Source organism: Nicotiana tabacum, chromosome 15, assembly GCF_000715075.1.
Source record: "Nicotiana tabacum cultivar K326 chromosome 15, ASM71507v2, whole genome shotgun sequence".
NCBI lineage: Eukaryota > Viridiplantae > Streptophyta > Magnoliopsida > Solanales > Solanaceae > Nicotiana > Nicotiana tabacum.
This window is the reverse complement of record NC_134094.1, coordinates 126492665-126520043: the sequence shown is the minus strand read 5'-3', so window position 1 is coordinate 126520043 and position 27379 is coordinate 126492665. Positions and strand designations below refer to the sequence as shown.

The 27379-nt window shown below is 39.9% G+C and overlaps 1 protein-coding gene across 2 annotated transcripts; it reads right to left on the bottom strand.

Moving 5' to 3' along the window:
• Positions 1 to 725: 725 nt before the first annotated feature.
• Positions 726 to 13824, bottom strand: LOC107807076 (uncharacterized). Of its 2 annotated transcripts, XM_016631362.2 has the most exons (10): positions 13651 to 13814; positions 8240 to 8284; positions 7915 to 8154; positions 5327 to 7824; positions 5098 to 5240; positions 2982 to 4898; positions 2780 to 2828; positions 2447 to 2694; positions 2247 to 2354; positions 726 to 1375 (listed from the first exon to the last, which is right to left on the bottom strand). In XM_016631362.2, exons 3-10 carry the CDS (start codon positions 8102 to 8104, stop codon positions 1147 to 1149), a joined length of 5382 nt encoding a protein of 1793 aa, XP_016486848.2. In that variant the 5' UTR covers positions 8105 to 8154; positions 8240 to 8284; positions 13651 to 13814; the 3' UTR covers positions 726 to 1146. The 2 variants fall into 2 exon arrangements, with proteins under 2 accessions (XP_016486848.2, XP_075087357.1); XM_075231256.1 differs by having other exon boundaries at positions 7915 to 8284; positions 13651 to 13824.
• Positions 13825 to 27379: the final 13555 nt, after the last annotated feature.

Genomic DNA, 27379 nt, shown 5'->3' with positions numbered 1-27379 from the left:
TTTTCAGTTTTTAATAAAAACTAATTCAGTTTTTTCAGTTTTTACAAAAAAAAATTGCTTTAGAAAATTGCTTTTCGGATATGGGTAATGGGTCTTTTTAATTAATTAGGAGATATTTAGAATTGACCAACAGAAGGATGACACGTGTTCCTCCGTTTAAATGAGAGGTATATTTGAACCCAAAGTATGACTGCAGGGGTATAGATAACCCAATAGTATAATGAAGGGTATTCTTAGATCATTTTTGAAAGTACAGAGATATATTTGGACCTTTGCCGTTCTGTAATTCCTGTTTTCTTGAGCAGAGAAGGTAGGCTTCTTCTTTCCAAGTGGCAGAATAATCCATATGAGTTTCAATTTCTCGGTTTTTGCTTGGTGCAGAGAGGTACTACAACTAGTTGGAGGAAATCATTACAACTGAGTTTAGAAAGAGATACAAAGGCACAACAGGAGACTTATAGTGAGATGTGTGATCTATGATTAAGTGTTATCTTGGATTTCAGGAAGCCAAGATTGAGCCAAATCCCAAGTTGTTGTAACTCATAAGGTCTGTACAAGAGAGCTAATTATCATGAAGCTGTACTAAGAACGTCCTTTTTCACGAGACAGCTGATTAAATTCTCAAGACAGCAAATTCTAGTAAATCTTCAACTGATTCGGAGTTCGGGAAAAGCCTGGACATGATATTTACCTCATGATGCCAATCTGAATTACCCCAGACCTGACTAGTGCAATTTTTTTTGTTGATAAATTTGTTTGTAACAATAAGCAATTATGATTACCTTCACAATTCCGTGAGAGAAAGTATAACACATATAACACTGATGGCTAACTATATACAGACGTCTCCTAATACACGGGAGATGTATTTTCTCTACTGATGGCAAAAAATGAAGCCCCAGGTCCTTTCTCTCCCGCCCTACAAATTTGAAGAGATGTACACAAAATGAATAACATTTCTTGAGAAGACATTAGTGGCCAACATGTAAAAGATTGGACAGCCTGCATTACATTTGAGGTGACAATTCAGTGCCCATCAATTTCTGTTGTTGCTAGTGCCAGTGCATATTTAGCACCAAAACTTCTTAGAGAAGTAGAGCTAGTAGATTTACCACCAGAACATGGGGAAAATCAATTCATTTATAATCATAGTGAAAGACACTGTACCATACTAGGAAGATTTTTTGGCATTGGAAGTGCAGTGACATATCTCTGTGCCAAAGGTTTATGGCTACGTGCATCTGATGAAGATGAGGTCTCAACACCATCAGATTGCACCCGACCATGGAACTTCGCAAACCGATAGATGACAGAGAACTTCTCAATATCCTGGCCTTCCACTATCACGTCTAATATTGATGCTCTCTTGTCCAGTCTGCATCAGAGAAGAACGAATAAAAGAGATTATTATGTGGAATTACCTTGTATATTGTCAGGTACAAACTGATTTAGTAAAGAAGATAGATTCTAAACACAACTGTAACACATAAGAAATGAAATGGACACCGAGGAATTAACAGAAAACCATTATGGAGCAGCTGTTAAAGACTATAACAGTGTTGAATTTTTCTGAAACAAATCAATTACTACTTGCTTTTCTCTGGATCATTTACTCGGCTTTAGCACTTCTATCCTTGTATTTTCAGAGTGGGAATGGTGATTAAAGACCTTTAGCATCAAATATTCCAAAATGTGCTAACAGAAGCAAAAAGACCATATAAGAATCCAAACAATGCCCGAGTTTCCCAATAAAACCACATTTGGTTGATCACAGAATTGAAGTCTGCAGTTCCATGACTAAAATTTAGCATTAAATGTAGTTTCTCTGTAACTTGGCAGGCTACATTCTAAAATACTCATAGGACAAGGACAGGAGTCATAAGAAAATGAGACATTTCTTTGCAGAAGATATGCAGCTCAAGATAATAATCCAGAAAGAGAAGAGAACAAACATGCTGGAATAGCCCAAAGCAACCAAAGATCTGATAATCTTGTATAACGCAGAGAAGTCATTGTATTAGAAAACCTGAACCTATTCAACTACCACAAGGCAAGGCATCTCTATTTTCATCTGACTTTTTTTTTTTTTTTTTTTTTTTTTTTTTTTGTGGGTGGGGGGGGGGGGGGGGCTCCAACAAGTTTCCTTCCCCTCCCACCAGCCCCCAAAGGCAAAATGACAAGAGGTCTAGTGTACAATTCTACAAACTTATATATTGTAATGGTGTAAGCCAATCATGAAGCATTACCTCGAAAAGTCAGCCTCCAGTATCCTTGCTCTTGCCGTGAACTCTTCTACAGCTTTGGCAAACGTATGGTTATCATTTCTCTCTGGTGTTCTGGCCTTTTCATGAAGCCTATGAAAATACATAAAACATGCTATTAGGGCACAGAGAGAGAAAGTTGTACACCTGATTGAAACATCTCACGCAACAACTAGCAAACTTACGGTGCTTTGCAAAAATGAGGTGCATTTATATCCCCATTTGAGCAAGAGACAATGCTGCATGCATCCCCCAATGCCAATCTAGAAATGGAGTAAGCCACACTCTCATACTCTGAGTTAGCATCTGAAAAAAGAAATGCAGCTGATGGAGCGCGAAATAATTGCTGCATAAGCTGAGTCGTCAAAATAAGCCTTCTTTTAACTTTACGCCTCAGAGGCCCATGTTCAGTGAAGTCAATGTCTTCTTCAACCTATTATTAAAAGAACATGGGCATTCAGAACTGATGAAGCAAGCAAAATTTTAAAAAGTGGATTACAATAGGCAAATCAAGATACCTTTTCAACAAGCCTATTAGTTGATTTGGCCCACTCTGTTTCTGCCAAGCTGCAGATAGACAAGTTAACAAATATCATCAAACCTGAAGCTGGAACTTAGACAATCCAAATGAAAACAAAATGGAATAGCAGAAAGCATTGAGAAAGCAGCAAAGCAGCATGCAAGCAAAGGAGTTTATTAAAAGTTGTGCAAAATATGAACCTGATTGTCTGATTGCTCTGTGAATCCAGTAAAACTTCTTTGTACCAAGGAATAAGTTCAGATGTAACACGTTTCCGCTTCTTGGGTTTCAACAATTGGTTTTGACCAACATTCAGTGGCAACGTCTGTGGAGAAGAAAAATCTTCAATTGCAGCAGAGCTAGCAGCTGAACTTGGCCCAAGATTACCAATCGGACTTCTATCAGCATCTGCAGGTATTACTTTCTGTATAGAATTAAGTGTCTGCAAACCATTGGAAGACTTCCCAAGGGTGAAAGGTTTATCAGTTGCCTTCATGGAGGCAGCTCTGTGTGCTTCATACATCTGTAACATCTGCGCATTTTTGAAGGTTCCATACTGATTAAACCAGGACGGTGCCATCTGAGGACTAATCTGAGTATGCTCAGGCTTAAATGGATTTGTACTATTGTTGTGAGATCTGCTCTGAGCATCATCCTGACGATATGCAAGTATATCCTGAGGAGGCATCTTTCCTCCTTGTTGTGATGATAAGCTTCTTTGAAATTCCTGCTCAGAGAAGCTTAAAATTCTAGATTCAGTGGAAGGAATTTGCTGAAGACCTGTATTGCTGTCTGATAGCCTCATTCTTTTCAAGGCCCTATCACTTGGATCAGTCTCCACATTTTTCATGGCCTGCATTTGGTTTAGTAAGGAATAATTTTGATGAGGGAAGTTATTTGGTTTCAGAGATCGACCAAAAGCTTCAATATCTCTCTGCATCGATGCAGAATTTGCAGGGGATCCTTCTGAGAGATTCTTGACAACAGGTTCTCTATCCTGTGAATCATTCATCTGAACTGGTTCAATGTTTTGAAATGGTACTTGTCGAGAAGGGCTTTCCTTCACTCGCTGTTCTTCCCCCTCAACAGAGCCCAAAATATTCACTGTGCTTGTGTCAAGCTCAGATGTGAACTTCCATTCCTTATTTGCATCTTGATCGCCTTGCCTCTCAGCAGCAGACAATGATGACTCCATAATACTCAATTGATGCGACTGGTGAATTTGAGAAGACTCCTTGTTGGATTGAGCACCAAAAAGGGGCTGCCGTGGTGGAAAATTTGTCCACATATTAGCGAATATTTTTGAAGATGCACCCTGTTGAGCGATGCCAGACATTGAGTAAGGCTGAGAAACTGACCCAGGCTCCTTAGATGAAGCTTGATTTGCAAAGAGCCTTTCATGGGGATCATTGGCGTTACTTAACTGAGATGTACCTGCAGTGATAGTAGGTTTATCCTGTTTAACATCACCAGCCCCTTCGGGCACAGAAGGCTGTACAGATTGACCACTTTCAGGTCCTCTGATAGAGTCACCTTTCTCAGCAGAAAGGGGACCATGTTTATTGAAAGATACACTTATAGACTGATTTGTTGAGAGTTGCCCAGTAGCTCTAACCATAGGTGGATTTTGATGTGGGCTTCTCAGGTAGGGAAAACCAGAACTAGAATCAAATGCTGCAGAAAAATTTCCAGGCATCGTGTACGAAGAAGTTTCATTATATGTACTTCCTGGAACCCCAGATCTGTTATTCTTCAACTCTTCCAGAGAGTGTTCAGCAGGAGGCAAGGATTGACCCTGATGAGGAGGGCACATCCGTCCCCGACTTTTCTCTCCGATCTCCTCCGCAGCTCGAGAGTGTGAAGAGCTAGCTGCTTGGGTACTCTGAGATGACAAAGAATGGTTTTGAACTGATACCCGCTGAGATGGAGGGCCAAGTTGTAGACTAAAGCCTTGAGAGGCAGAAGACTGACTTTGCTGGAGATGACCAACAGACCCATCAGAATTTTCTGCTTCAGGCATCTCAGATGATACTTGCTGTTCAGAATTACTGCACTGAGTCATAGAACCACGCACGCTTGATTGGTCTACCTTCGGAAGAAGCTGGAGCATGTTTGGACTGCAACCAGAAAAACAATCAAACAATAGAACACAAACTGCACTGGAACAGTTTTTACAGCAGAACATGGCAGTCAACAAGGCCACTAAGAAATATGTGGAATAATGAGCAGAAGAACTTCTAACTCTTCTATGATCTTTAGAGATTTACCTAAGAGCATGATTAAGTAAATAGTTAAGAGTATCAGGAAATTAACTACCTAGTTTGTGCAGCTGTATTTGGTGAATATAAATCTGATCTATTGAAGCGGCCAAGCATACTAGATCCACCACTCTGGAAGCTGCTTCGCGAATGCACCTCACTAAAACCTTTGCCATCTCTCAGACCATTAGACGGCTGCCCCTGTATATTAAGGAACACTACCTTTTATTTAATGACCAAAGATATGTAAGATTCAAAAAATGTATTATGTGAAGCACATATATCACCTCTTCCACTTCTGTCTGACTCTTGGGAACCTGACCAAATACTTCCAACTGGCCATGATTGGCATTGTGCTGCAGCATAGACTGAGAATGACTAGGCTGTTTCCTGTCATAAGCAGGATCCAAATCCTCATCCATGTTTCCCATGGGATGATACTGAAACTTGCGAACCCAAGAATTTTTCTGTCCAACCTGATCAGACGACTTCTGCTTAGTAGGAAGACACCTTGAATCACTCGCATCTGACAAGAAATTTTCCCTCATCGCAGCAGAAGGAGGGAATAAGTTAGAGCGGTAGCTGTCATTCGAGTTCTTCTTATCGCTGTTCTGCAGCCCATGCATTTTGACTTCTATGTCACTAATACCCCTCGAAGAGTGCAAGACCTGATTGTCTTTGGTAACATGACGCTGTAAAGCTCCCAAGGCTTTGCTTACTGTAGACTTGACAAAGGAATCATTGTTCTTCCAATAATCAGAATGATAATTATTTTGCAGTTGACTGGTTTCTTCGCCACCCCTCATGGTACTTGACTTGGGTGCAGAGCCAGAATTATGCAAGTTAAAGACCTCCGAATTCACTTGGTGATTTGCGATAGATGATCCTGCATGCTCCATATCAACTGCAGAATTATGGCCAGAGTTAGAGTTCCATGTCACACCACCTTGAACAACTTCAGCTTGGATGAATTTCTTCCGATTGTCATCCTGGGAACGACTTGACGAATTCTCACTTGAAACTCTTAAAGCTGCATCTCCAGAGGGCACTGCTGATCCTACGTCACTCCAACCAGCAGATTTGTAGCATAGTTGTCTAGCTCCACCAATCTCAGGTGTCAAAGAACCAGAAATCTTTCTCGCATTTATTTCGCTGTCAATAGGATGTGAAGCACTCCCAAACATCATCTGGCTTACTTCAACAACTGACTTCTGCCGTGGACCGAAATTTGACAACTTGCTTCCTTCCTCCGATGACTGGACAAGTCTTTGAGAAGAGTTGGCATGCAAACTCTGGCCTGGCTCATATGGGAGCCTGTGGCCTTGGACATCGGAATAGTTATTGTTCACATTGGTGCTATCAGAGGGCTGAACAGAAACAGAATTCAAGGATGAGTTTGGGGGCAACTTTTCCTCAGCAGCAGATGTTTTATGTCTCCCACTGTTATACATCAAATTCTGAGTTTCTGAAGGAATTTCCGTACTGTGAAAATTTAAACCACTCCACTCCTCCTGTACCCCAAGGTCACTGCTAGAAGTTTCTGCAACAGCAGAATGCATAAGTGCACTCCAAGTACCATTCAATAAACCTGCACCATCAAATGAATTACCACCTTCCCCATTCATATCAGGGCTCTTGCCAAAGGCTACCCACATATTATCCTCTGAACCAAACAATATTCTTTCTTCTGTAGGATCTAAGGCGACTTCATTCTGCAAGGAAGAAGCATGTGCCCCTGCTAGTTCCTGTGAGTTTTCTGGAGGAACAGCCAGACCCTGTCTGCCACAAAAGTCCTGGAAAGCTGAACTGTTCTGCATAATATTTGCTTGTTGAGGGTTCTCCATATTTATCGGGTTAGTCAGGGCTTGACTTGAAGCATGTCCGAGAAAATGGCCGCCTTGGGATCTCTGTCTAGGAATGAAAGTCCCATCCTGCCCACTGACTTGATCCGGCAATGCAGCATATTGATTACCCGGAAATGAACTATCAAAGGTCGGCATTGGACGCGTTGTGGGCTTATCAATTACTTGTGAAAATGGGTTCACACTTCCTCTTGAACCAGAAACAGGAACTCCATATAGAGATTGGTCCGCTGATGGAGGAATCAAACCCATTAACTGTTGTGCTTGTCCAATGTTGGTTGGATTGAGTCCATTGGAACATCCCTGAATGATTGGAGAACCACGTTGCAACCAATTTGTGTTTCCAAGATCACTTGCCCAAGGATAATTTAATGCACCAGAATTTGTAGTGTCATGAACCAATGCAGGGGGATGGCTACCAGATGCCTGATTTAGTGTATTTTGCTTCCTGGCATCTAATTGCTGAAGTTGGTGCTGCCTCTGAAGTTCTTGCATCTTCAACATGAGTTGCATTTGCTGCATGTCACTATGCCCAGACTGCTGCCGCTGCAGAGACTGCAGCATGTTTGATTGCTGACGATTCATTTGCTGACCACCAAAAAGATCAAAACTAGCAGGACTCTCAGAAGGTTCTGACCTAACTGGTACTCTTGCCTGCTGCTCTGGACCTACTCCTTGCTGTGATGCATAAGGAGATAGGCCTCCTGAGGCTAGACTACGTTGATCATAACCTGTATCGATAGAGAGAAATTTTGCTTCATCCTGCCTTGTCTGGTGAAACTGATCACTATACATGTAACCATTCAAATTTGCCTGCTGATTTTGTGACTGGCTCTTTGCAAACTCAGGCCTTGGAGTGGATTGCATAAAATTCAAGCCATGCTGGCTGGTAAAAGGGTAGCTGCTCGGCCCTTTCCCACTATCTGCAAATGCAGGAAATGTAAGAGAATAACTAACAGACTGAGATATAGCTATCAAATAATAGTTTAGAGAAACATGACATGTCAAATTACCAGAGTTCTGTAAATTGTAATTCTTTGTGTTGGGAGTCAGTACACCTATCTGTCTCTGACTTCCAACCCACAGATTGTTACTATGAGCTGGCCAATTTCCCTCCACTACTGGGGAACGATGCTGCTCTTGTGACAAGCTGTCTTGTGCAAAGAAATTGTGAACCCTATCTCCAACATCGTTGCCAGGCATAGATGATTTAACTCCGAAGTCTTTGATTGTTAAATGTTGCTACGTGGTTACTAACATAGAAATATATCAATGAATATCAATTAATTCACAACCTCACATAGCAACTGATGTACAATCCAGCATTTAGACAGTCACCTGGTCACTATTCTCTTATAAGTTAAGAATGGCTGCCTCAAACTCCTGCAAGAAGATCATTCAAGTGTAGTTAGGTCAAGTTGAAACACTCATAGTGCTTTTTGCTATCAACAGTGCTGAACAATAGTTGTCAATAGATGTTATTTGAGATTACCAGAAAGTGGCATGCAGTAATAATTGTATGTTCACACTTTTGATGGTACTATTTCAATGAATAAGTAAATATGATATGAACACAAAGATACCATCTACACGAGCAATATGAAAACGAGGGCATAATCCTTATCAGAAAAATGAAAGAGAGGGCATAACCAATTACTTATGGATGTTCACACTCAATGGGAGGGCAAGGCATTGAAGCTCTAATATTTTACTCGAATAAGATCCCAGCTTCAATGCTGGACAGCGGACACAACATAAATTTTTGGGCATGCGACCTTAGGATCTGCATGTGCAAGTTCGACGGCCTGCAGAGCACCGTAACAGGTTTTTGGTCTATTGAATAAAATCTTAGTGGTGATGCGTTTTTCTTATTTGCTCAGTACCAAATATTATCACTACACTTAATACCATTAGAACCATAAAATATTGACCCCTGTTGCTGTTTTCACCATGCGTGGACAATCAATTACTAATCAAAATCCCCATATTACAGTATGCCCCTCCCACATCATAGCACTACCACCTCAGCAAAACCCCTATAAACCATTCGTTGCAGGACTCTTCAGCTATCTTAACTTGTGCCCCACTCATGCCTAATATGCTCCAGTTGGATCAGAATCCTAAGCACCAAGATTTTCTTGGAGCAAACATATGTTTTGTGCTTGTAATGCTTTATCGGAACTACTTGAACTTCTTACTACATGACTAAATTGGTAGTAGCTAGAATTTTTTATACTGGTTTCCCTACTAATAGCTCTTTGCCACCAATTTGTTTTTTCAAGTAAGCATATTTCAATTGAGAAAATCAATATGAAGAATCTTCACCAGAGAGATCCTAGCTTGTTGCAAACAAGGCAGTTAAATTGGATCCAACAAATAGTAGTTAATTAGCAACTAAAAAATGATTATGCAGGGTCCTTATTCCCTGTCAAGAGCAGTGTTATCAAAGGCGCGCTTAAGCCCAGAAGCGAGGCTCAAAATGTGTTGAGCGCATCGCCTCGCTTAGCACGCGCTATAGTGTTGTCATCAAGGTTCTAAGGCATACTTTTCCTTGAGCATTATCGTGAAGAAGCAACTCTAAACCATTGATATTTCACTTTATCGTAAATTTTCTTCAATTTCTTTGTCCATATTTTTCCTTATAGATATTAGTCTTAGATTACACATACATATTTGTAGTTTTTCTCTGTTTGCGCCTTTCTTCTTTAAATCCCACGCTTTATTTGCATTTTGCACTTAAAGCCCCAACAAACCTTAGAGCTTTTTTGCGTTTTCGCCTTTGATAACACTAGTCAAGAGTCGAGAGAATCATCAATAATACTATGTAGAAATTTCTATTGATTATGTCGTTGTAAAAGTCGAGAGATTCATCATAAATTTCGTCATAGTTGAAAGTTAAGAGTAATTAAAAATTGTGTAGAACATTCATAATGATTATGTCATAATAATTAGGAATCCCAAAAACTTAAAAACTTTCCTTATTTCATGTAGCTCAAAAGTTCTTTAAAATGAGTCCTCTTGTTTGTTGTCAATAACCAGATCCACAAAGTTTTTCTCCTTTTTTCTCTTTTTTTCATATGGTATCGTGCCAATCCTGTACAAATTTAAGTTGTTTCCACCCTGTAGACAACACTCCCATATGCCAGCGCCCAATGCAATGCCAAATTTTCTGACCATATTGGCTAAACTATCAAGTTGGGGTCCACATCTGTCTAGGACTAATGTTATCAGTTCACATCAACTAACCAGTCAAGTCAGGGCTCAACATTTGTCTAGCTCTACATTTATCTACTGATCAATCAATGACAGCTACCATCTCAAGTTAGTCGTTTATGTCAATTGACCTGTCAATTCCAGATTAGCGTCATGTCATTGACAAACCATTACTTAGTCAGCAGTGTGGAATGCCAGCAAGTTGTCACATTAGCATCTTGTTTGTCATTATCAACTTAGTCAAGCTCACGACATGCAATCATTCTGATGGATTCACAGCAAAACACAGTCAAGGCATTCTCATGTTGTTGCTGGGTTAAGTGAAGAGAAAATGGTAGTCATACCAGAGTAGTGATCAATAGCACCGCTATCAATGGTACACTGCTAAGTTAGTTTTGTCTCAGTGCCAAAGTCAATTTATTTCCAGCAGCACTTCATAGTTTAGAGTTGCAAACTCAAGTTGTTTCATCACCTTGAGTTTGAGGGAGTGTATTAAATGTCAAGCACATCACTAAGGAGTTGCTTGGTTGGCCACAATAAACAAGAACAATCCAACATAAAATTCCAGATAAGTAGTATAATGATTTTTTTGAACTGGGAATAAGTGGTATAACGTTTAGTTGGTTGAATAAGAAAAAATAACTTCCACATAACTAATGCAGCATTTGGTTGATGGTATTAAACTCTGTATAACTAATGCAGTATTTGGTTGACAGTATTAAACTTTCCATTCCTAATACTAGCATAATACAACAATCAATATATTATTTTATGTGGGCAGCAGACAGTGTGGAACTCTCTAACATGTTATCTCACAAAAGGCAGGATAATACCGACTCGACCTCAGTAAAATGCACATGTTCATCTCCCCAAAACATTTGCATATCCACAAAACAAAATTACTTTAAGTGTTTCCACTTTGGCCGGATGTTGATAAACTTGGGGAAGACGAACCATGAAAAGAAGCAACGCAAAGCAAAAAGTCAGCTTTAGACTTCTACGTTCCCACACTATGATTACCTTCACTAGCAACAATGATGAAATTGTTCTTTCCTTTGGGTGTATTAAAGTACAACATAAACAAAAGAACATTGAGGATCCTTTTGGTAGTCTCTAACTAATCTTTTCTCATAGACTTTCAGTGCTATCATTGCGAGTTAACAAAAAGAAAGCAACTTCAGGATCCCTTCGCTCTACTTCTTCTTCTTCTCTATAAATGATATTTTATTAAAGCTAGTACCAAGAAGGTACTGCAAAAATTCAAAAAGGGAGAATTACAACTTCAACAAAATAACTCTCAGTACATAGTTTCCAGGAAATCAACAAGCTGTCACACCTCCCCAACTATCTGTTCCTTGCACCAAAAATTCTCTCTACTATCTATCAAACAACTTACTTTCCTTTGCAGTTACCAGCTACCTCTTTTACTTTCAAAAATCATATGAATCAACAGAATGCAGCTTACTCCAATGCATTACAGGGTTAAAAATTTAAACAATGTATAAATCGCCAAACATAGCAACAGAGAACAATAAAAAGTTCTTCAGAGTGTCTTCACTAAATTGGAAAGTAAAACATTTCCTTCAAAAATTGACAAACACCAACTCCTGCAGGAAGAAGTTCACATAGATCAATCTAAATTTAACTACTTCCTCGACTCAAAGACTCCAAATTGCTTTCTGAAGCGTGAAAGCACACATCTAATAACATAAATATAACTACCAGTACCTCTGCTTAATTCTATATGCAGCTGTCCGTTACTAGACATATGCTGAAACGGATTGAAAGCAAATAAATATCTGAATCCATATCTACAGGAAAAAATTACAACTAGCAAAGAATGTAAGAACCATAAGTTATTCCAAGAAAACGAGTATCAAATTAACAGCTATGTTACAAGAATCTTCCAAAACCTGCTTCCCCACCAAGCGTCTATCCGATAAGATTTGGCAGTCATGTGGCATATGCACCAGATTTGCTCAATTTACTTAGTGTGCATTGCTAACGACCCTAGCCAAGAAGCTTCGGTTGATTGGGTTTTTTAGTTTCATTGTTGCTATTGCGTGAGATGTACTAATGGAATGCAATATTAGGTACTGTGAAAAGAAACTATCGACACTTGTTTGGTCTAGTGTTTTCAATTCATTACTACTCCTAATAAATAACTATGCTTTTCAATTAATTACCATTCCTAATATGTTAACTGTGTATATACTGTGTGCATGTATGGGCAAATAATAGCATACATCTATTACCAATATCTCAGCACAGGTACCCATACTTCTATCCATACTCTCGAATCTTAACAGTTACGTGAATAAGTGCTGATAAATCTGCATTAGAGATCCGCACCCTTGTCCATGTAACATACTAAACAGTGCTATGCATTGTTTTAATGGCATTGCACGATGATGTTCTCTTAATAACCTTTCTTAATGCTTATCCAGACTAGTGGTAACACAAAAAGTTACAAGATGCAAAAACAACCTCCTCTTGTGCTAATTGACTCTTCACGTTTATATCTACAAGAATATAGTACGTCTTTTTCCTATCACAACTTCTGTTCAAAACATCAAGTTTAAATCTAGACACTAGAGAATAAAGTGGAACTCATGGGGGTTGGGGTAAAGACAGAAAAGAGTAGCTTGAAGATATAAATAATGGATGAGACGAGTCCTCGCACAACAAACTAAGTAAATCTAGCCACTAATTCCACTGGCGGACTTCTTGTCTAGCTAAAAGAGTAGTTTTTTTTTAAAACCATTCAGAATTCGGAGAACATTTGAGAATTCTCACATCAGAGTTCTTCCGACTCATTCTGTTCCAAGAATGATAATTCCAAAGCAAAATCAACATAAAACTATACATAGAAATTTAAAAGACAGATTCCAAATTCAATGCCCACATAATCTACAAAAATGGAGCCGAAAGCCGATAAGCATCCATTCACATTGCGTTAGAAGGGGCAACATATTGCTAAATGCTAATCACACTCTGTCAAAAACCTAAAAAAGCTTCTCTTTTTTTTTTGGTTGGGGGGGAGGGGGAGCATTTTGGTTAAAAAGGCACAATTTTTTTACAACTACTAGCATCATCTAAAAAATCTCAAAAACATAAATACATAGTGATTTACTTAAGCACCCAAGGGTGTGGCATAGCAGTCAATGCAGTGAAAAGCACGGGAGACCAAGGTTCAAATTCTAGAAAAGACAAAAAAAACTAGGTGATTTTTTCACATCTGTCTAAGCCTTAGTGGGCAGAGTTACTCGTTATGTTTGCTACTAGGAGGTAGCAGTGAAATAATCTAACTGAGTGCAAGCTGGGCCGGACACCATTGTCATTAAAAAAAACACAAATTGACCTAACAATTAAGAACAAAATGGTAGCATAAGCTTCAAATTTACTGTACTAGAGCCTCAAAACACCGAAAATCCAGCACTAAATGTGTCCATCGAATGCAAAACATTTGGTGCATGCATAGAGAAAACTAGGGTTTTATAACAGTATTTGAAGATAAATTCATAAATTAAACTCACGCAAATGTTGAAGCTGACACCAATGGAGCTTGGATCCTTAGAGTATTCGAATTCTAGGGTTTTTCAATCGACGATAGGAAATGGTAGCTGCGAGGAGAGAGAAAAAACGAGCTGATTGGAGAGAGAGAGAGAGAGAGAGAGAGAGAGAGAGAGAGAGATAAAGTGATCGAAAATAGTGCGAAATTTTCAACGAACTACTGTGGAGCGAGGTTAGGTTCGGACCGAGGCTAAGCTTCGGTTTGGTTTGGATCCAAATCTGAGGTTCGGAGCTTGTATTTCGATTGGTACATTTTCAGAAGGGCCGTGGAAGAAATTGCGTGGCTCTCCAATTACATACTGACACGTTGACGTAGCAGGTGGAGCCCACCTTTTAAATATTTTTGCAATTTAAATTTCTGAACAATCGAATGGCATCTTATAGTATAGGAATAATTGTTTGGTCTTTTAAAATTTTCCCTCCAAAAATGTGGTTTACGTGATCATAAAAGTGGACAAATAGAGAAAAATAGGTTACCTTTTTCTTTTCTAATAGCTAACGTGAGCTTTTCTTTTTCTTTTTTGAATATAAGGTAAATGTGGACAAATGTAAAACGATAAGATGCAATTAATTTAAAACGGACATTAGTAGGTAAATAATAATAAAAAGTTCCTTATTTTGATGCGAATTTATAATTGTATGCCGACAAATCGTGCAAAATTAGGGTAAGAGATTCAATCAATAATAAACGTTACATGAATAACTAAATATTAGTCAATTTTCAAAAGCTATTTATGAAAACATTTTAAAAAATTATAGTGTGTACTTATACATAAAATAAATTAAATTAAATTAAATCAAATTAAAGAATCGTATATCTTATGAATAATTGCTACAGTGAGTTATAGCTTTAACATTGTTGACTAGATCGTTAATTTAATGCTAAACTCGAAGTACACTGGTTTGAATATTTTTGCTCAAACTTCGTATAATTATCTGACATCGTCAAACGTTAAAAACTATTATAAAGTATATTAGTAAAGCTCTACTTCTATTAACGAACCAATTTATGGAGCAATATAAGCTTACTGAGAATATGTATTTAACGTTAATATATTAACAAAAGCCTAACTTCATTTACAAAGCTCATTTGTCTTGTTTTAAACATGTTTTTACTACTGTTGAAACAAAAACATATTTTTACTACTATAAAGAAGAAGTTTTTTTCTGGAAGAGAGGTATATCTATGATTTCCGTTGATAAAAAAAAAACTTACAATTTGTTAGCACGTTGATTTCTAAAATCTCCGCAATGAAGTGTCTCGCAGTCAACGTGGGAGTTTTTCAATGGACTACTATAATCAATTAGCTGCAAATATTTTACGGATGGGAAACTCTTGCAAATTAAAATTTAAATCAATTAAAATATCTTTTAGAAAAAAATTAGGGGCGATCAGAACCTTCACAATATAGTTTAACAAATTTTATTGAAATTATATGATTTACACTATCACAAAATGTCTTTTTGTCTTTCCCTCTTTGTATTTGTTATTACAAACATTACACAATGAAAAGAAAAGCTATGGTGATTTGGAGATGTAAAGATTGTAGCAAAGGCAATGCTTATATATTGAGCTAGTACTAATTGTTATTGTTATTATTCTGTCTATTTTTATTTCAGACAGTATTTGTGTCACGACCCGAAATTCCCATCTTCGGACCGTGATGGCGCCTAACATTTCACTTGCTAGTCAAGCCAACGTTAGAATAATATTATCCATTTTTAAAATAATTTTTGAATTTATTAATAACAAAGAACAAATGCGGAAGTAAAGTCTAAAATATAGTAAATAATCCATAAAAACAACGCTGTCTAAATACCATCCCAGAATTGGTGTCACAAGTGCATGAGCTTCTAGAATAAATATAAATAAATGTCTAAATAAAATAAAGCTGTCTGAAAACAAACACACAGCTAAAGTAAAGTGGACGGGGACTTCAGAACTGCGAACGCCGTGCAATTATACCTCAAGTCTCCTCTGAGTAGCTGAAATCCGAGCAAGTCTATGGTACGCCGCTAGGACCAACTCCAAAATCTGCACAAGAAGTGCAGAGTGTAGTATCAGTACAACCGACCCCATGTACTGGTAAATGCTGAGCCTAACCTCGACGAAATAATGACGAGGCTAAGGCGGGTCACTTACATTAACATGTACGCAATATTAGTAACAACAATAAATAATATAAATAAATCAGGTAACTCATTTATAATAATTGAAGTCAATTCAGCAGTCATAACCAATTATCATTTCCATCAAATCTGTTGCAACGTGCAACCCGCTCTCACATATATTCACATTCAATTATGTTGCAGCGTGCAACCCGCTTTCACAATATATTCATTTTCAATCCTCTCATATAATTATTTTTTAATCAAGTATATATATTGACTTTTAAATAAGTCTATTGCGGCGTGCAATCCGATCCCCCAATATTGACTTTTAATAAGTCTGTTGCGGCGTGCAACCCGATCCTCCAATATGGACTTCTTAATAAGTCTGTTGCGGCGTGCAATCCGATCCCCCAATATTGACTTTTAGATAAGTCTATTACGGCATGCAATCCGATCCCCTAATATTGACTTTTAATAAGTCTGCTGCGGCGTGCAACCTGATCATCCATTATATCCATTTACCAATTCTTATAGAAGAAATTTCCCCAGTAAATACAATAATTAATATAAAATTATAAGACAACAAGTATACAATAATTATGATTTAATTACAAAACAAACAATGACAAATTGCAAATTATTATGGAAATCAGGGAGAAAATAGGCAGTTTAATATTTAATATGCTAAATGTCAAATAACAATTAAAACACATAATTCAAATAGCATGTAACAATTAATGCAGAAATTCAAGAATTAATATTTGACAAAGAATAGGAGAAAAATAATTATTATAATAATTAATTCATAATTTAAAACAATTTATGATTTTCAAGTAAGTAGGCAAATAATTAATTTGATGACGTATAGACACTCGTCACCTCGCCTATACATCGTTCACATACAATTCACATAACAAATAATTTAAGGGTTCTATTCCCTCAAGTCAAGGTTAACCACGACACTTATCTCGCTTTGCAAATTCCAATCAATTACTCGACCACAACTTTTTCTTTTAAATTTGTCTCCAAAAGCTTCAAAACTATTCATAAACAATTCAATATACTCAATACGAATCATAGGAATTAATTCCATATGAATTTACTAATTTTCTGGATAAAAATCCGAAATTTATTAAAATATTCGACAGTGGGACCCACGCCTCAAATCCCGAAAAAACTCATGAAATCCGAATACCCGTTCTGCTACGAGTTCAACCATACAAAAATTATCCAATTCCGATATCAAATGGACCTTCAAATCTAAATTTTTTGTTTTTGGAAGATTTTAGAAAATTTTGATTTTTCTTCCATAAATTCACGGATTCATAATATAAACGAGTATGGAATCATGAAATATAATTAATATATGATAAGGAACACTTACCTCAATGTTTCCCGTGAAAATCGCCCAAAAATCCATCTTAACCGAACTCAAAACGACCAAAATGTGAAACTAATATCGGACTCTTCGATATATACACCGCCCAGGCATTTCCGCACCTACGGTGCCTGGGCTCGCACATGCGAACTCGCATCTACGAGAAAAATCTCGTTTCTACGAAATGGGGCTGCCAGGCGAGGCCTCGCACCTGCGGAGGAAAAATGCGCACTTGCGTTGCCTTCCGCTTCTGCGATTGCCAAGTCCGCTTCTGTGGACGCGCGGGTGCGTGTCAGTTTCCGCACCTGCGGACCTTTGCCCAGCCTACCCAGGCCACTTCTGTGATGGAAGGCTCGCTTTTGCGAGCTCGCACCTACGATCAAAAATCCGCAAGTGCGATTACAACAGAAGGCAAAATTTCAGATTTTGCTTAAGTCCAATTCTTGTTCTGATTTCGATTCGAATCACACTCGGGGTACTCGGGACCCCATCCGAATATACCAACAAGTCCAGAAACATAATACGGACTTACTCGGGGTCAAAAATCACGTCAAACAACGCTGAAATTTCAATTCATACCCCGATTCGAACTTTGAGTTTTAAACGTTTCCATTTGCAAATCTCGTGCCAAACCATATTAAATGAATTCGGAATGACTTTAAATTTGGCACACAAGTCCTAAATGACATAACGGAGCTATTCAAATTTTTAGAATCGGATTATGGCTCTGATATCAAAAAGTCAACCCCGTGGTCAAACTTGAAAATCTTTAGCCTTTATATTGCTAGTTCCGTTAAATGATCATAACTTGAGCTAGGGACCTCCAAATTAAATCCCGGGCATACGCCCAAGTCCCAAATTATGATACGGAGCTACCGGAATTATCAAAACACCGTTTGCTAAAAATGTTGACCAAGTCAACTCAGTTGAGGTTTAAAGCTCTATTTCACATTTTAATCTATTTTTCACATAAAAATTTTTTGGAAAATTGTACGGACTACGCACGCAAGTCGAGAAATGATAAATAGTGCTTTTCGAGGTCTTAGAACACAAAATTACTTATTAAATTTAAAGATGATATTTTGGGTCATCACATTCTCCACCTTTAAAACAAACGTTCGTCCTCGAACAGAGTTAGAAAAAGTACCTGAGCTGGTGAATAAGTGTGGATATTTACTCTACATGTCCGACTCAGACTCCCAGGTAGATACCTCTACCGGCTGAACTCTCCATTGCACTCGAACTGAAGGATAACTCTTAGACCTCAACTGTCGGACCTGTCGGGCTAGAATAGCCACCAGCTCCTCCTCGTAAGTCAAATCTTTGTCCAATTGGACTGAGCTGAAATCTTACACATGGGACGGATCACCATGATATTTCCGGAGCATAGACACATGGAACACCGGATGAACCGCTGATAAACTAGGTGGTAATGCAAGCATGTAGGCTACTTCACCCACCCTTTCAAAAATTTCAAAGGGTCCGATATACCTAGGGCTCAACTTGCCCTTCTTTCCGAACCTCATTACACCTTTCATAGGTGAGACCCGGAGCAATATTCTTTCTCCAACCATGAATGCAATATCACGAACTTTACGGTTGGCATAACTCTTTTGCCTAGACTGAGCTGTGAGAAGTCTATCCTGAATAATTTTGACCTTATCTAAGGCATCATGTACCAAATCAGTACCCAACAACCGAGCCTCTATCGGTTCAAACCAACCAACTGGCGATCGACATTGCTTTCTATATAATGCCTCATATGGAGCCATCTGAATGCTCGACTGGTAGCTATTATTATAAGCAAGCTTTGCAAGTGGCAAGAAATGATCCCAAGAACCTCCAAAGTCTATAACACAAGCGCGGAGCATATCTTTCAATATTTGAATAGTGCGCTTTGACTGTCCGTCTGTCTGTGGATGAAATGATGTACTCAACTCCACTCGTGTGCCTAACTCACGCTGTACAGTCCTCCAGAAATGTGAGGTAAACTGCGTACCTCGATCTAAAATAATAGACACGGGCACAACGTGAAGGCGGACAATCTCACAAATGTAAATTTCAGCTAACCTCTCTGAAGAATAGTAACTGCCAATGGAATGAAATGTGCTTACTTGGTCAACCTGTCCACAATGACCCAAACTGCGTCAAATTTTCTTGGAGTCTGTGGAAGCCCAACAACAAAATCCATAGTGATACACTCCCACTTTCACTCAGGAATTTCTAACTTCTGAAATAAACCACCAGGTCTCTGATGCTCGTATTTAACTTGCTGACAATTCAGACACCGAGCTACATATGCAACTATATCCTTTTTCATTCTCCTCCACCAATAATGTTGTCCTAAATCTTGATACATTTTGGCGGTACCTGGATGAATAGAATACCTGGAATTGTGTGCTTCTTCAAGAATTAATTCACAAAGCTCATCCACATTAGGCACACAAATACGACCTTGCATTCGCAGAACCCCATCTTCCCCCACAGCAACCTGTTTGGCATCACTGTGTCGCACCGTGTCCTTAAGGACAAGTAAATGAGGATCATCATACTGCCTCTCTCTGATGCGCTCATATAAAGAAGACCGAGCGACTGTGCAAGCTAGAACCTGATTGGGTTCTGAAACATCTAACCTCACGAACTGATTAGCCAAAGTCTGAACATCTGCAGCTAATGGCCTCTCACCAACCGGAATATACGCAAGACTGCCCATACTCACAGCCTTTCTACTCAAAGCATCGGCCACCACATTGGCCTTTTCGGGGTGATACAAAATGGTGATATCATAGTCTTTCAACAAATCCAACCATCTTCTCTGCTTCAAATTAAGATCCTTTTGTTTGAACAGATACTGAAGGCTACGATGATCAGTAAATACCTCACACGAGACACCGTAGAGGTAATGCCTCCAAATCTTCAGCGCATGAACAATGGCTGCCAATTCTAAGTCATGAACAGGATAATTCTTCTCGTGAACTTTCAACTGTCGCGACGCATATGCAATTACCTTGCCATCTTGCATTAATACTGCACCAAGCCCAATGTGAGATGCGTCACAATATACCGTATACGATCCTGAACCTGTGGGTAATACCAACACTGGCGCCGTAGTCAAAGCGGTCTTGAGCTTCTGGAAGCTCAACTCATACTCGTCTGACCATCTAAATGGGACACATTTCTGGGTCAACCTAGTCAATGGGCTTGCTATATATGAAAACCCTTCCACGAACCGACGATAATAACCTGTTAAACCCAGGAAACTCCGGATCTCTGTAACTGAAGTAGGTCTAGGCCAATTCTGAACAGCCTCAATCTTCTTAGGATCTACCTTTATGCCTTCTACCGATATAACATGCCCCAAAAAGGTAACTGAGTCTAACCAAAACTCACATTTTGAAAACGTTGCATATAACTGATTATTCTTCAAGGTGTGAAGCACACTTCAAAGATGTTGCTCATGTTCCTCTTGACTGCTGGAGTAAATCAAGATATCATCAATGAATATAACCACAAAAGAATCCAAATAAGGCTTGAACACTCGATTCATCAAATCCATAAATGTTGTTGCGGCATTTGTCAACCTAAATAACATCACTAGGAATTCGTAATGCCCATATCGAGTTCGAAAAGTTATTTTAAGGACATCAGATGCCCTAATCTTCAACTAATGGTAACCAGACCTCAAATCGATCTTCGAAAATACCTTGGCACCCTGAAGCTGATCAAATAAGTCAGCAATTCTTGGCAACGGATATTTGTTTTTGATAGTGGCCTTATTCAACTGCCGATAATCTATACACATCTGCATAGAGCCATCTTTCTTCTTTACAAATAATACTGGTGCACCCCAGGGTGAGACACTGGGTCTAATGAATCCCTGATCAAGCAAGTCTTGTAACTGCTCTTTCAATTCTTTCAACTCTGGCGGGGCCATACAGTATGGTGGAATAGAAATGGGCTGAGTGCCTGGAGTCAAATCAATACAGAAGTCAATATCTCTGTCGGGTGGCATCCCCAACAAATCTGCAGGAAATACTTCTGGAAATTCACGAACAGCTGGTACTGAGTCCATAGAGGGGACATCCGCACTAGGATCGCGAATATAAGCCAAAGAGGCTAGACACCCTTCCTCTACCATACGCCGAGCTTTCATATAAGAAATAACCCTACTGGCAGAATGGCCATGAGTTCCTTTCCACTCTAACCGAGGTAACCCCAACATAGTTAGGGTCACTGTATTGGCATGACAATCCAATATAGCATGATAAGGGGACAGCCAATCCATACCCAAGATGACATCAAAATCTACCATATCAAGAAGTTGAAGATCCACACTAGTCTCAAGATTACCAATAGTAACCACACACGAAAGATAGACATGATCTACTATAACAGAGTCTCCCACCGGTGTAGATACACATACAGAAGCACTCAGAGAATCATAAGGCACAACCAAATATGAAGCAAAATATGAGGATACATAGGAATAAGTAGATCTTGGATCAAATAGAACTGAAGCATCTCTATGAAAAACTGGAATAATACTTGTGATCACAGCATCAGATGACTCGGCCTCAGGCCTAGCTGGAAAAGCATAAAATCGAGGCTGGGCCCCACCACTCTGAAATGCATCCCTGGGACGGCCTCTAACTGACTGGCCTCCACCTCTAACGGTCTGATCTCTACCTCTAATGGCCTGACCTCCACCTATAATGGCCTGACCTCAACCTCTAGCTGGCCAATCTAGGGCAATACCTCCTAATGTGACCAATGTTTCCACACTCATAACACCCATCCCGATGTCGTGGCTGCTGAAGCTGAAGCTGACCCAAATGGGCCGGATAACCGTTGTAGTAACTCTGGAGTGGTGATGCACTGACAGGAGCTGAATGTGCACTGAATACTTGATGCCTAGAGTAAGGCATAATAGGACCGTAACTCCCTGAAGCACCGGGAGATACATAAAGTGCTGAATGAAACGGTTTGGGGGGATGACCCCTACCTAAATTACCTCTGCCTCTAGACGAGGCACCACTGAAACCACCGAACAGACGAGGCCTCTTATCGGACCTCTGACCTCTCTCCTGTGCAAGAACCATCTCGATCCTCCCTGCGACATTAGCAGCCTCCTGAAAAGAAATCTCACTTCCGGTCTCCTTGCCAATCTGAAGTCTGATAGGGTGAGTGAGTCCCTCAATAAACCTCCTCACTCTCTCTCCCTCCGTAGGAATTAAAAAGAGAGCATGATGGGCCAAATCCACAAAATGGGAATCATACTAAGTAACAATCATACTGCCCTGTAGTAGACGCTCAAATTGCTTGCGGAATTCCTCTCTCAGTGTGATAGGGAGGAACTTCTCCAGAAATAGCTGAGAGAACTGCTCCCAGGTAAGTGCAGGTGATCCGACTGGTTAGGTCAATGAATAATCTCTCCACCACCTCTTAGCAAAACCCGTCATCTGAAATACAATAAAACCAACCCCATTGGTCTTAACTATACCCATGTTCCATAGCACCTCGTGGCAGCGTTAAAGACAATCCTGTGGGTCCTTAGAAGGTGTACCATAGAAGCGAACTGGAAAGAGCTTAGTAAACTTATCCAGTCTCAATAAGGCCTCAAAAGACATGGCGGGCCTATCACCGGTCTGTGCCGCAACAACTGGCTGAACTACCCCAACTGGCGGGGCTGCTGGAGTATGAGTCTGGGGAGCCATCTACTCCGGAGCGGGAGTAGTGGGAGTTTGTGCTCCTTCCCCAGCCTGTGAAACGGCTGGTGCCATTGGAAATGTATCATTCTGGGCCACGCCCTCCATAAGACTCACCAAACGGACTAGAGCGTCCTGAAGATCTGGAGTAGCTATGAATCCTTCCGGGACCTGAACTGGTCCAGCTGGTACATTCTGAACTGGAACCTCCTCCTGAAGGTCCACCTGAGGTTCTACAACATGTGCAGTTGCTCGAGCTCCGGACTGAGCTCTACCTCAGCCTCTAGCATGACCTCGACCTCTACCCCTGGCCATAGTTTCCACCCGAGGTTCTGGTCCCTGTCCATCGGTAGAGGTATTACATGTTCTCACCATCTGCGAGTGAATAAAAGTAGAATGGTTCAATCATCGATGATAGAATAAAATTGCACGATAGAATAAGAAAGAAGTGATATTGTTCCTAAAGTTCATAGCCTCTGAGAGATAAGTACAGACGTCTTCGTACCGATCTTTCAGACTCTACTAAGCTTGCTCGTGGCTCTGATACCAACTGTCACGACCCGAAATTCCCACCTTCGGACCGTGATGGCGCCTAACATTTCACTTGCTAGGCAAATCAATGTTAGAATAATATTATCCATTTTAAAACAATTTTTGAATTTGTTAATAACAAAGAACAAATGCGGAAGTAAAGTCGAAAATATAGTGAATAATCCATAAAAACAATGGTGTCTAAATACCATTCCAGAATTGGTGTCACAAGTGTACAAACTTCTAGAATAAATACAAATAAAGGTCTGAATAAAATAAAGCTGTCTGAAAATAAACACATAACTAAAGTAAAGTAGACGGGGACTTTAGAACTGCGAACGCCATGCAGTTATACCTCAAGTCTCCTCTGAGTAGCTGAAATCCGAGCAAGTCTATGGTACGCCGCTGGGACCAACTCCAAAATCTGCACAAGAAGTGCAGAGTGTAGTATTAGTACAATCGACCCCATGTACTAGTAAGTGCTGAGCCTAACCTCGACGAAATAGTGACGAGGCTAAGGCAGGTCACTTACATTAACCTGTACGCAATATTAGTAACAACAACAAATAATAAAAATAAATCAGATAACTTATTTATAATAATTGAAGTCAATTCAACAGTCATAACCAATTATCATTTCTATCAAATCTGTTGCAACGTGCAACCTGCTCTCACAATATATTCACATCCAATTCTGTTGCAGCGTGAAACCCGCTCTCATAATATATTCATTTTCAATCCTCTCATATAATTATTTTTTAATTGAGTGTGTGTGTGTGTGTGTGTGTGTGTGTATATATATATATATATTGACTTTTAAATAAGTCTATTGCGGTGTGCAATCTGATCCCCCAATATTGACTTTTAATAAGTATGTTACGGCGTGCAACCTGATCCTCCAATATGGGCTTTTTAATAAGTCTGTTGCGGCGTGCAATCCGATCCCCCAATTGTAACAACCCGGTCGGTCGTTTTGGAGAGTTATAGCCCCGTTTTCCCCATTTCTACTTCCTTTGATGTTATTCAGCTATATTATATTATATTGGGTTAGTTGATTCAGGACCGGAGTGGTTTCAGAGTGAATTGAGGCACTTAGTCTCTTAAGTAGAAACTTAAGTTAGAAAGGTCAACTGGATGTTGACCTACGTGTGAACGATCTCAGATTTGAATTCTAATGGTTCCGTTAGTTCCGTTAGGTGATTTTGGACTTAGAAGTACGTCCGGAATGTGATTTGGAGGTCCGTGGTAGAATTAGGCTTGAATTGGCGAAATTGAAAATTTGGCGATTTCGGTCGGCAGTGAAAAATTTGATATCGGGGTCAGAATGGAATTCTGGAAGTTAGAGTAGGTTCGTAGTGTCATTTGTGATGTGTGTGCAAAATTTGAGGTCATTCGGACGTGGTTTGATTGGTTTCGGCATCGGTTGCCGAATTTGGAAATTTAGAAGTTCTTAGGCTTGAATCTAAGGGTAATTTGATGATTTGATGTTGTTTTGAGTGATTCGAAGGTTCGACTAAGTTGGTATGTTGATATATGACTTGTTTGTATTTTTGGTTGAGGTCCCGAGGGCCTCGGGGTGATTCCGGGTGGTTAACGAATTTGTCGAAGTTGGAAAAAATGCAGCTGAAGCTGCTGCTACTGCTATTTTCGCACCTGCGGAAGAAATAGTCGCAAGTGCGAGGCCGTTGGTACGCGTGGGGGAGTTCACATGTGCGGGCAATGCTGGGCTAGGCAGGATGCACAGGTGCAAGTTGGAGGTCGCATCTGCGAGCCCGCAAGTGCGAAACCTGGGGCGCAGATGCGAAAAGGGGAATGCTGGATAGGCTTCGCATATGTGGCGCGCCATGCGCAGGTGCGCGAGCGCAGGTGCGATGAGTTTGCCGCATATGCGTAGACTGGGCGGATAAGTGAGTTGCGCAGGTGCGGCTCCTTGGACCTGGGCAAAAGGTACATATTGCACACTTCGCGCATTTGGGTGCATTCTTCACCATTTCTATTCGGTTTTGGAGCTTTTGGGAGAGATTTGAAGAGGGAATCAAGGGGTTTTCATTGAGGTAAGTTACTTGAGCCCTAATACTTGTATATATGGTGATTTTTCATTGTTTAATCATTATAATTAGTGAAAATGAGGGGTTAGAGCTTGGAAATTTTGGAGAGTAATTTAAGGATTTGAAGGACCAAACGATGTCAGATTTTGATGAATTTGGTATGGTTAGGCTCGTGAGTTAATGAACTTTCTAGTTTTGTAAATTTTTTGTATTTTGAGATGTGGGCCCGGGGCCAGGTTTATGCCAATTTCGGGTTTTGGTCTAATTTTGTAGCTTTTCTTGTGGAATTCATTCCATTAGCGCGTATTGATGGTATTGTACTGATTGTGAATAGATTCGGAGCATTTGGAGGCCGAGTCTAGAGGCAAGAGCATTGCGGGGTAGAGATTTGACCGGTTCGAGGTAAGTGACGATTGTAAATCTAGTCCTGAGGGTATGAAACCCCGGATTTCATATCATTCTACTATTTTGAGGTGACACACATGCTAGGCGACAGGCGTGTGGGCGTGCACCATTGGGGACTTGTGACTTGGTCTGTCCCGTAGCAACTGTAAAGTTGCATATTTTGTTGAAACTATATGATACTTATATGTTTTAGAAAGAGTTTTTGTAAATTGGGTTGAAAGCCATGTTTGGGCCTGGCGCCAGTGCTGTTTGGACCCTTAGGGGATTTTGCTTACTATCCTCTCATTATTTTTGATTGAAAAATGTATACTCAGTCATGTTTATACTTGTTTATCGCATAACTCAGTTTTATGACTCTATTTTGATGCATATAAATGTTTTGGGCTGAATGCCCTGTTTTACTGAAATGCCCGAGGGGCTTGAGGGGTTTATGACAGAGTGAGGCCGAGGGCCTGGTTGTGAGGATGAGTGTGGATTGTAGCTGCCCGCCTGCAGCATACATAGCACGTGAGTTGTCCGTGCAGCACGTGAGTTATCCATGCAGATTATAGCGCTTGGGCTGAAGGAGCCCCTCCGGAGTCTGTACACACCCCCAGTGAGCACAGGTACCTACTGAGTGTGAGTGCTGAGTGACTGGGAGGCATGAGTGATTGTGAGGTATGCCCGAGTGGCAAGAGTGATTGTGAGGCATGCCCGAGTGGCACGAGTGACTGTGAGGTTTGCCCGGGGAGATGTTTATGAGTGATGTTTTGCATGAGGGGCTGTTTATAATTTCACCATTTTTGCTCACCTTTGAATTTTTCCTCTGTTTGAAAACTGTTGAAAAATATCTTTAAATGATTTTTATTGGAAGTGGGTTTAAACGAGATGTTTTGATTCAAATACTGATTTGAAAAGCATGTGGTATTTTACTGAGTTTTCCTGATATGAATGTTGTATGCTTTATTGCTTGTCACTACTGTCCAGTCTTTATTTATTGTTATTACTTACTGAGTTGGCGTACTCACATTACTCCATGCACGTTGTGTGCAGATTCAGGTGTAGTTGGACACGGTAGCGGTTATTGATTGTTCTGGTTGCAGATTTTCTTGGAGATAGCAAGGTAGTTGTTTGGCGATCGCAGCCCCTGCTCTTCTCCCTCTTATCTTCCTCTAGTTGTATTTAACTATTTTCTAGGTTGAGTTAGCCTTGATATTGTTAGACATATTGTAGTAGATGCTCATGACTAGTGACACCCCGATGTCGGGCTTTTCCTTCCGCACTTTTATTTTGAGTGGAACTCCTTTACGAAGGTTTTATGTTAAATAGCATTGAAATTATCTTTGAAAATGAAAATATTGGTTTGTTTTTGAAATTAGTCGGCTTGCCTAGTTTCACTAAAGGCACCATCACGACAGGGGTTAGTTTGGGTCGTGACAGATTAGTATCAGAGCCTAGGTTACATAGGTCTCACGAGTCATGAGCGGGTTTAGTAGAGTCTTGCGGATCGGTACGGAGACGTCTATACTTATCT

Bases quoted from the DNA above. Each gene is read 5' to 3' on its own strand.
- LOC107807076 (XM_075231256.1), bottom strand. From the start codon at position 8,104: ATGCCTGGCAACGATGTTGGAGATAGGGTTCACAATTTCTTTGCACAA. The intron at 7,825-7,914 runs GTAATTTGACAT...CTGCATTTGCAG, and splicing joins TTACAATTTACAGAACTCTG to ATAGTGGGAAAGGGCCGAGC. The intron at 4,899-5,097 runs GTAGTTAATTTC...TTCTGGTTGCAG, and splicing joins AATACAGCTGCACAAACTAG to TCCAAACATGCTCCAGCTTC.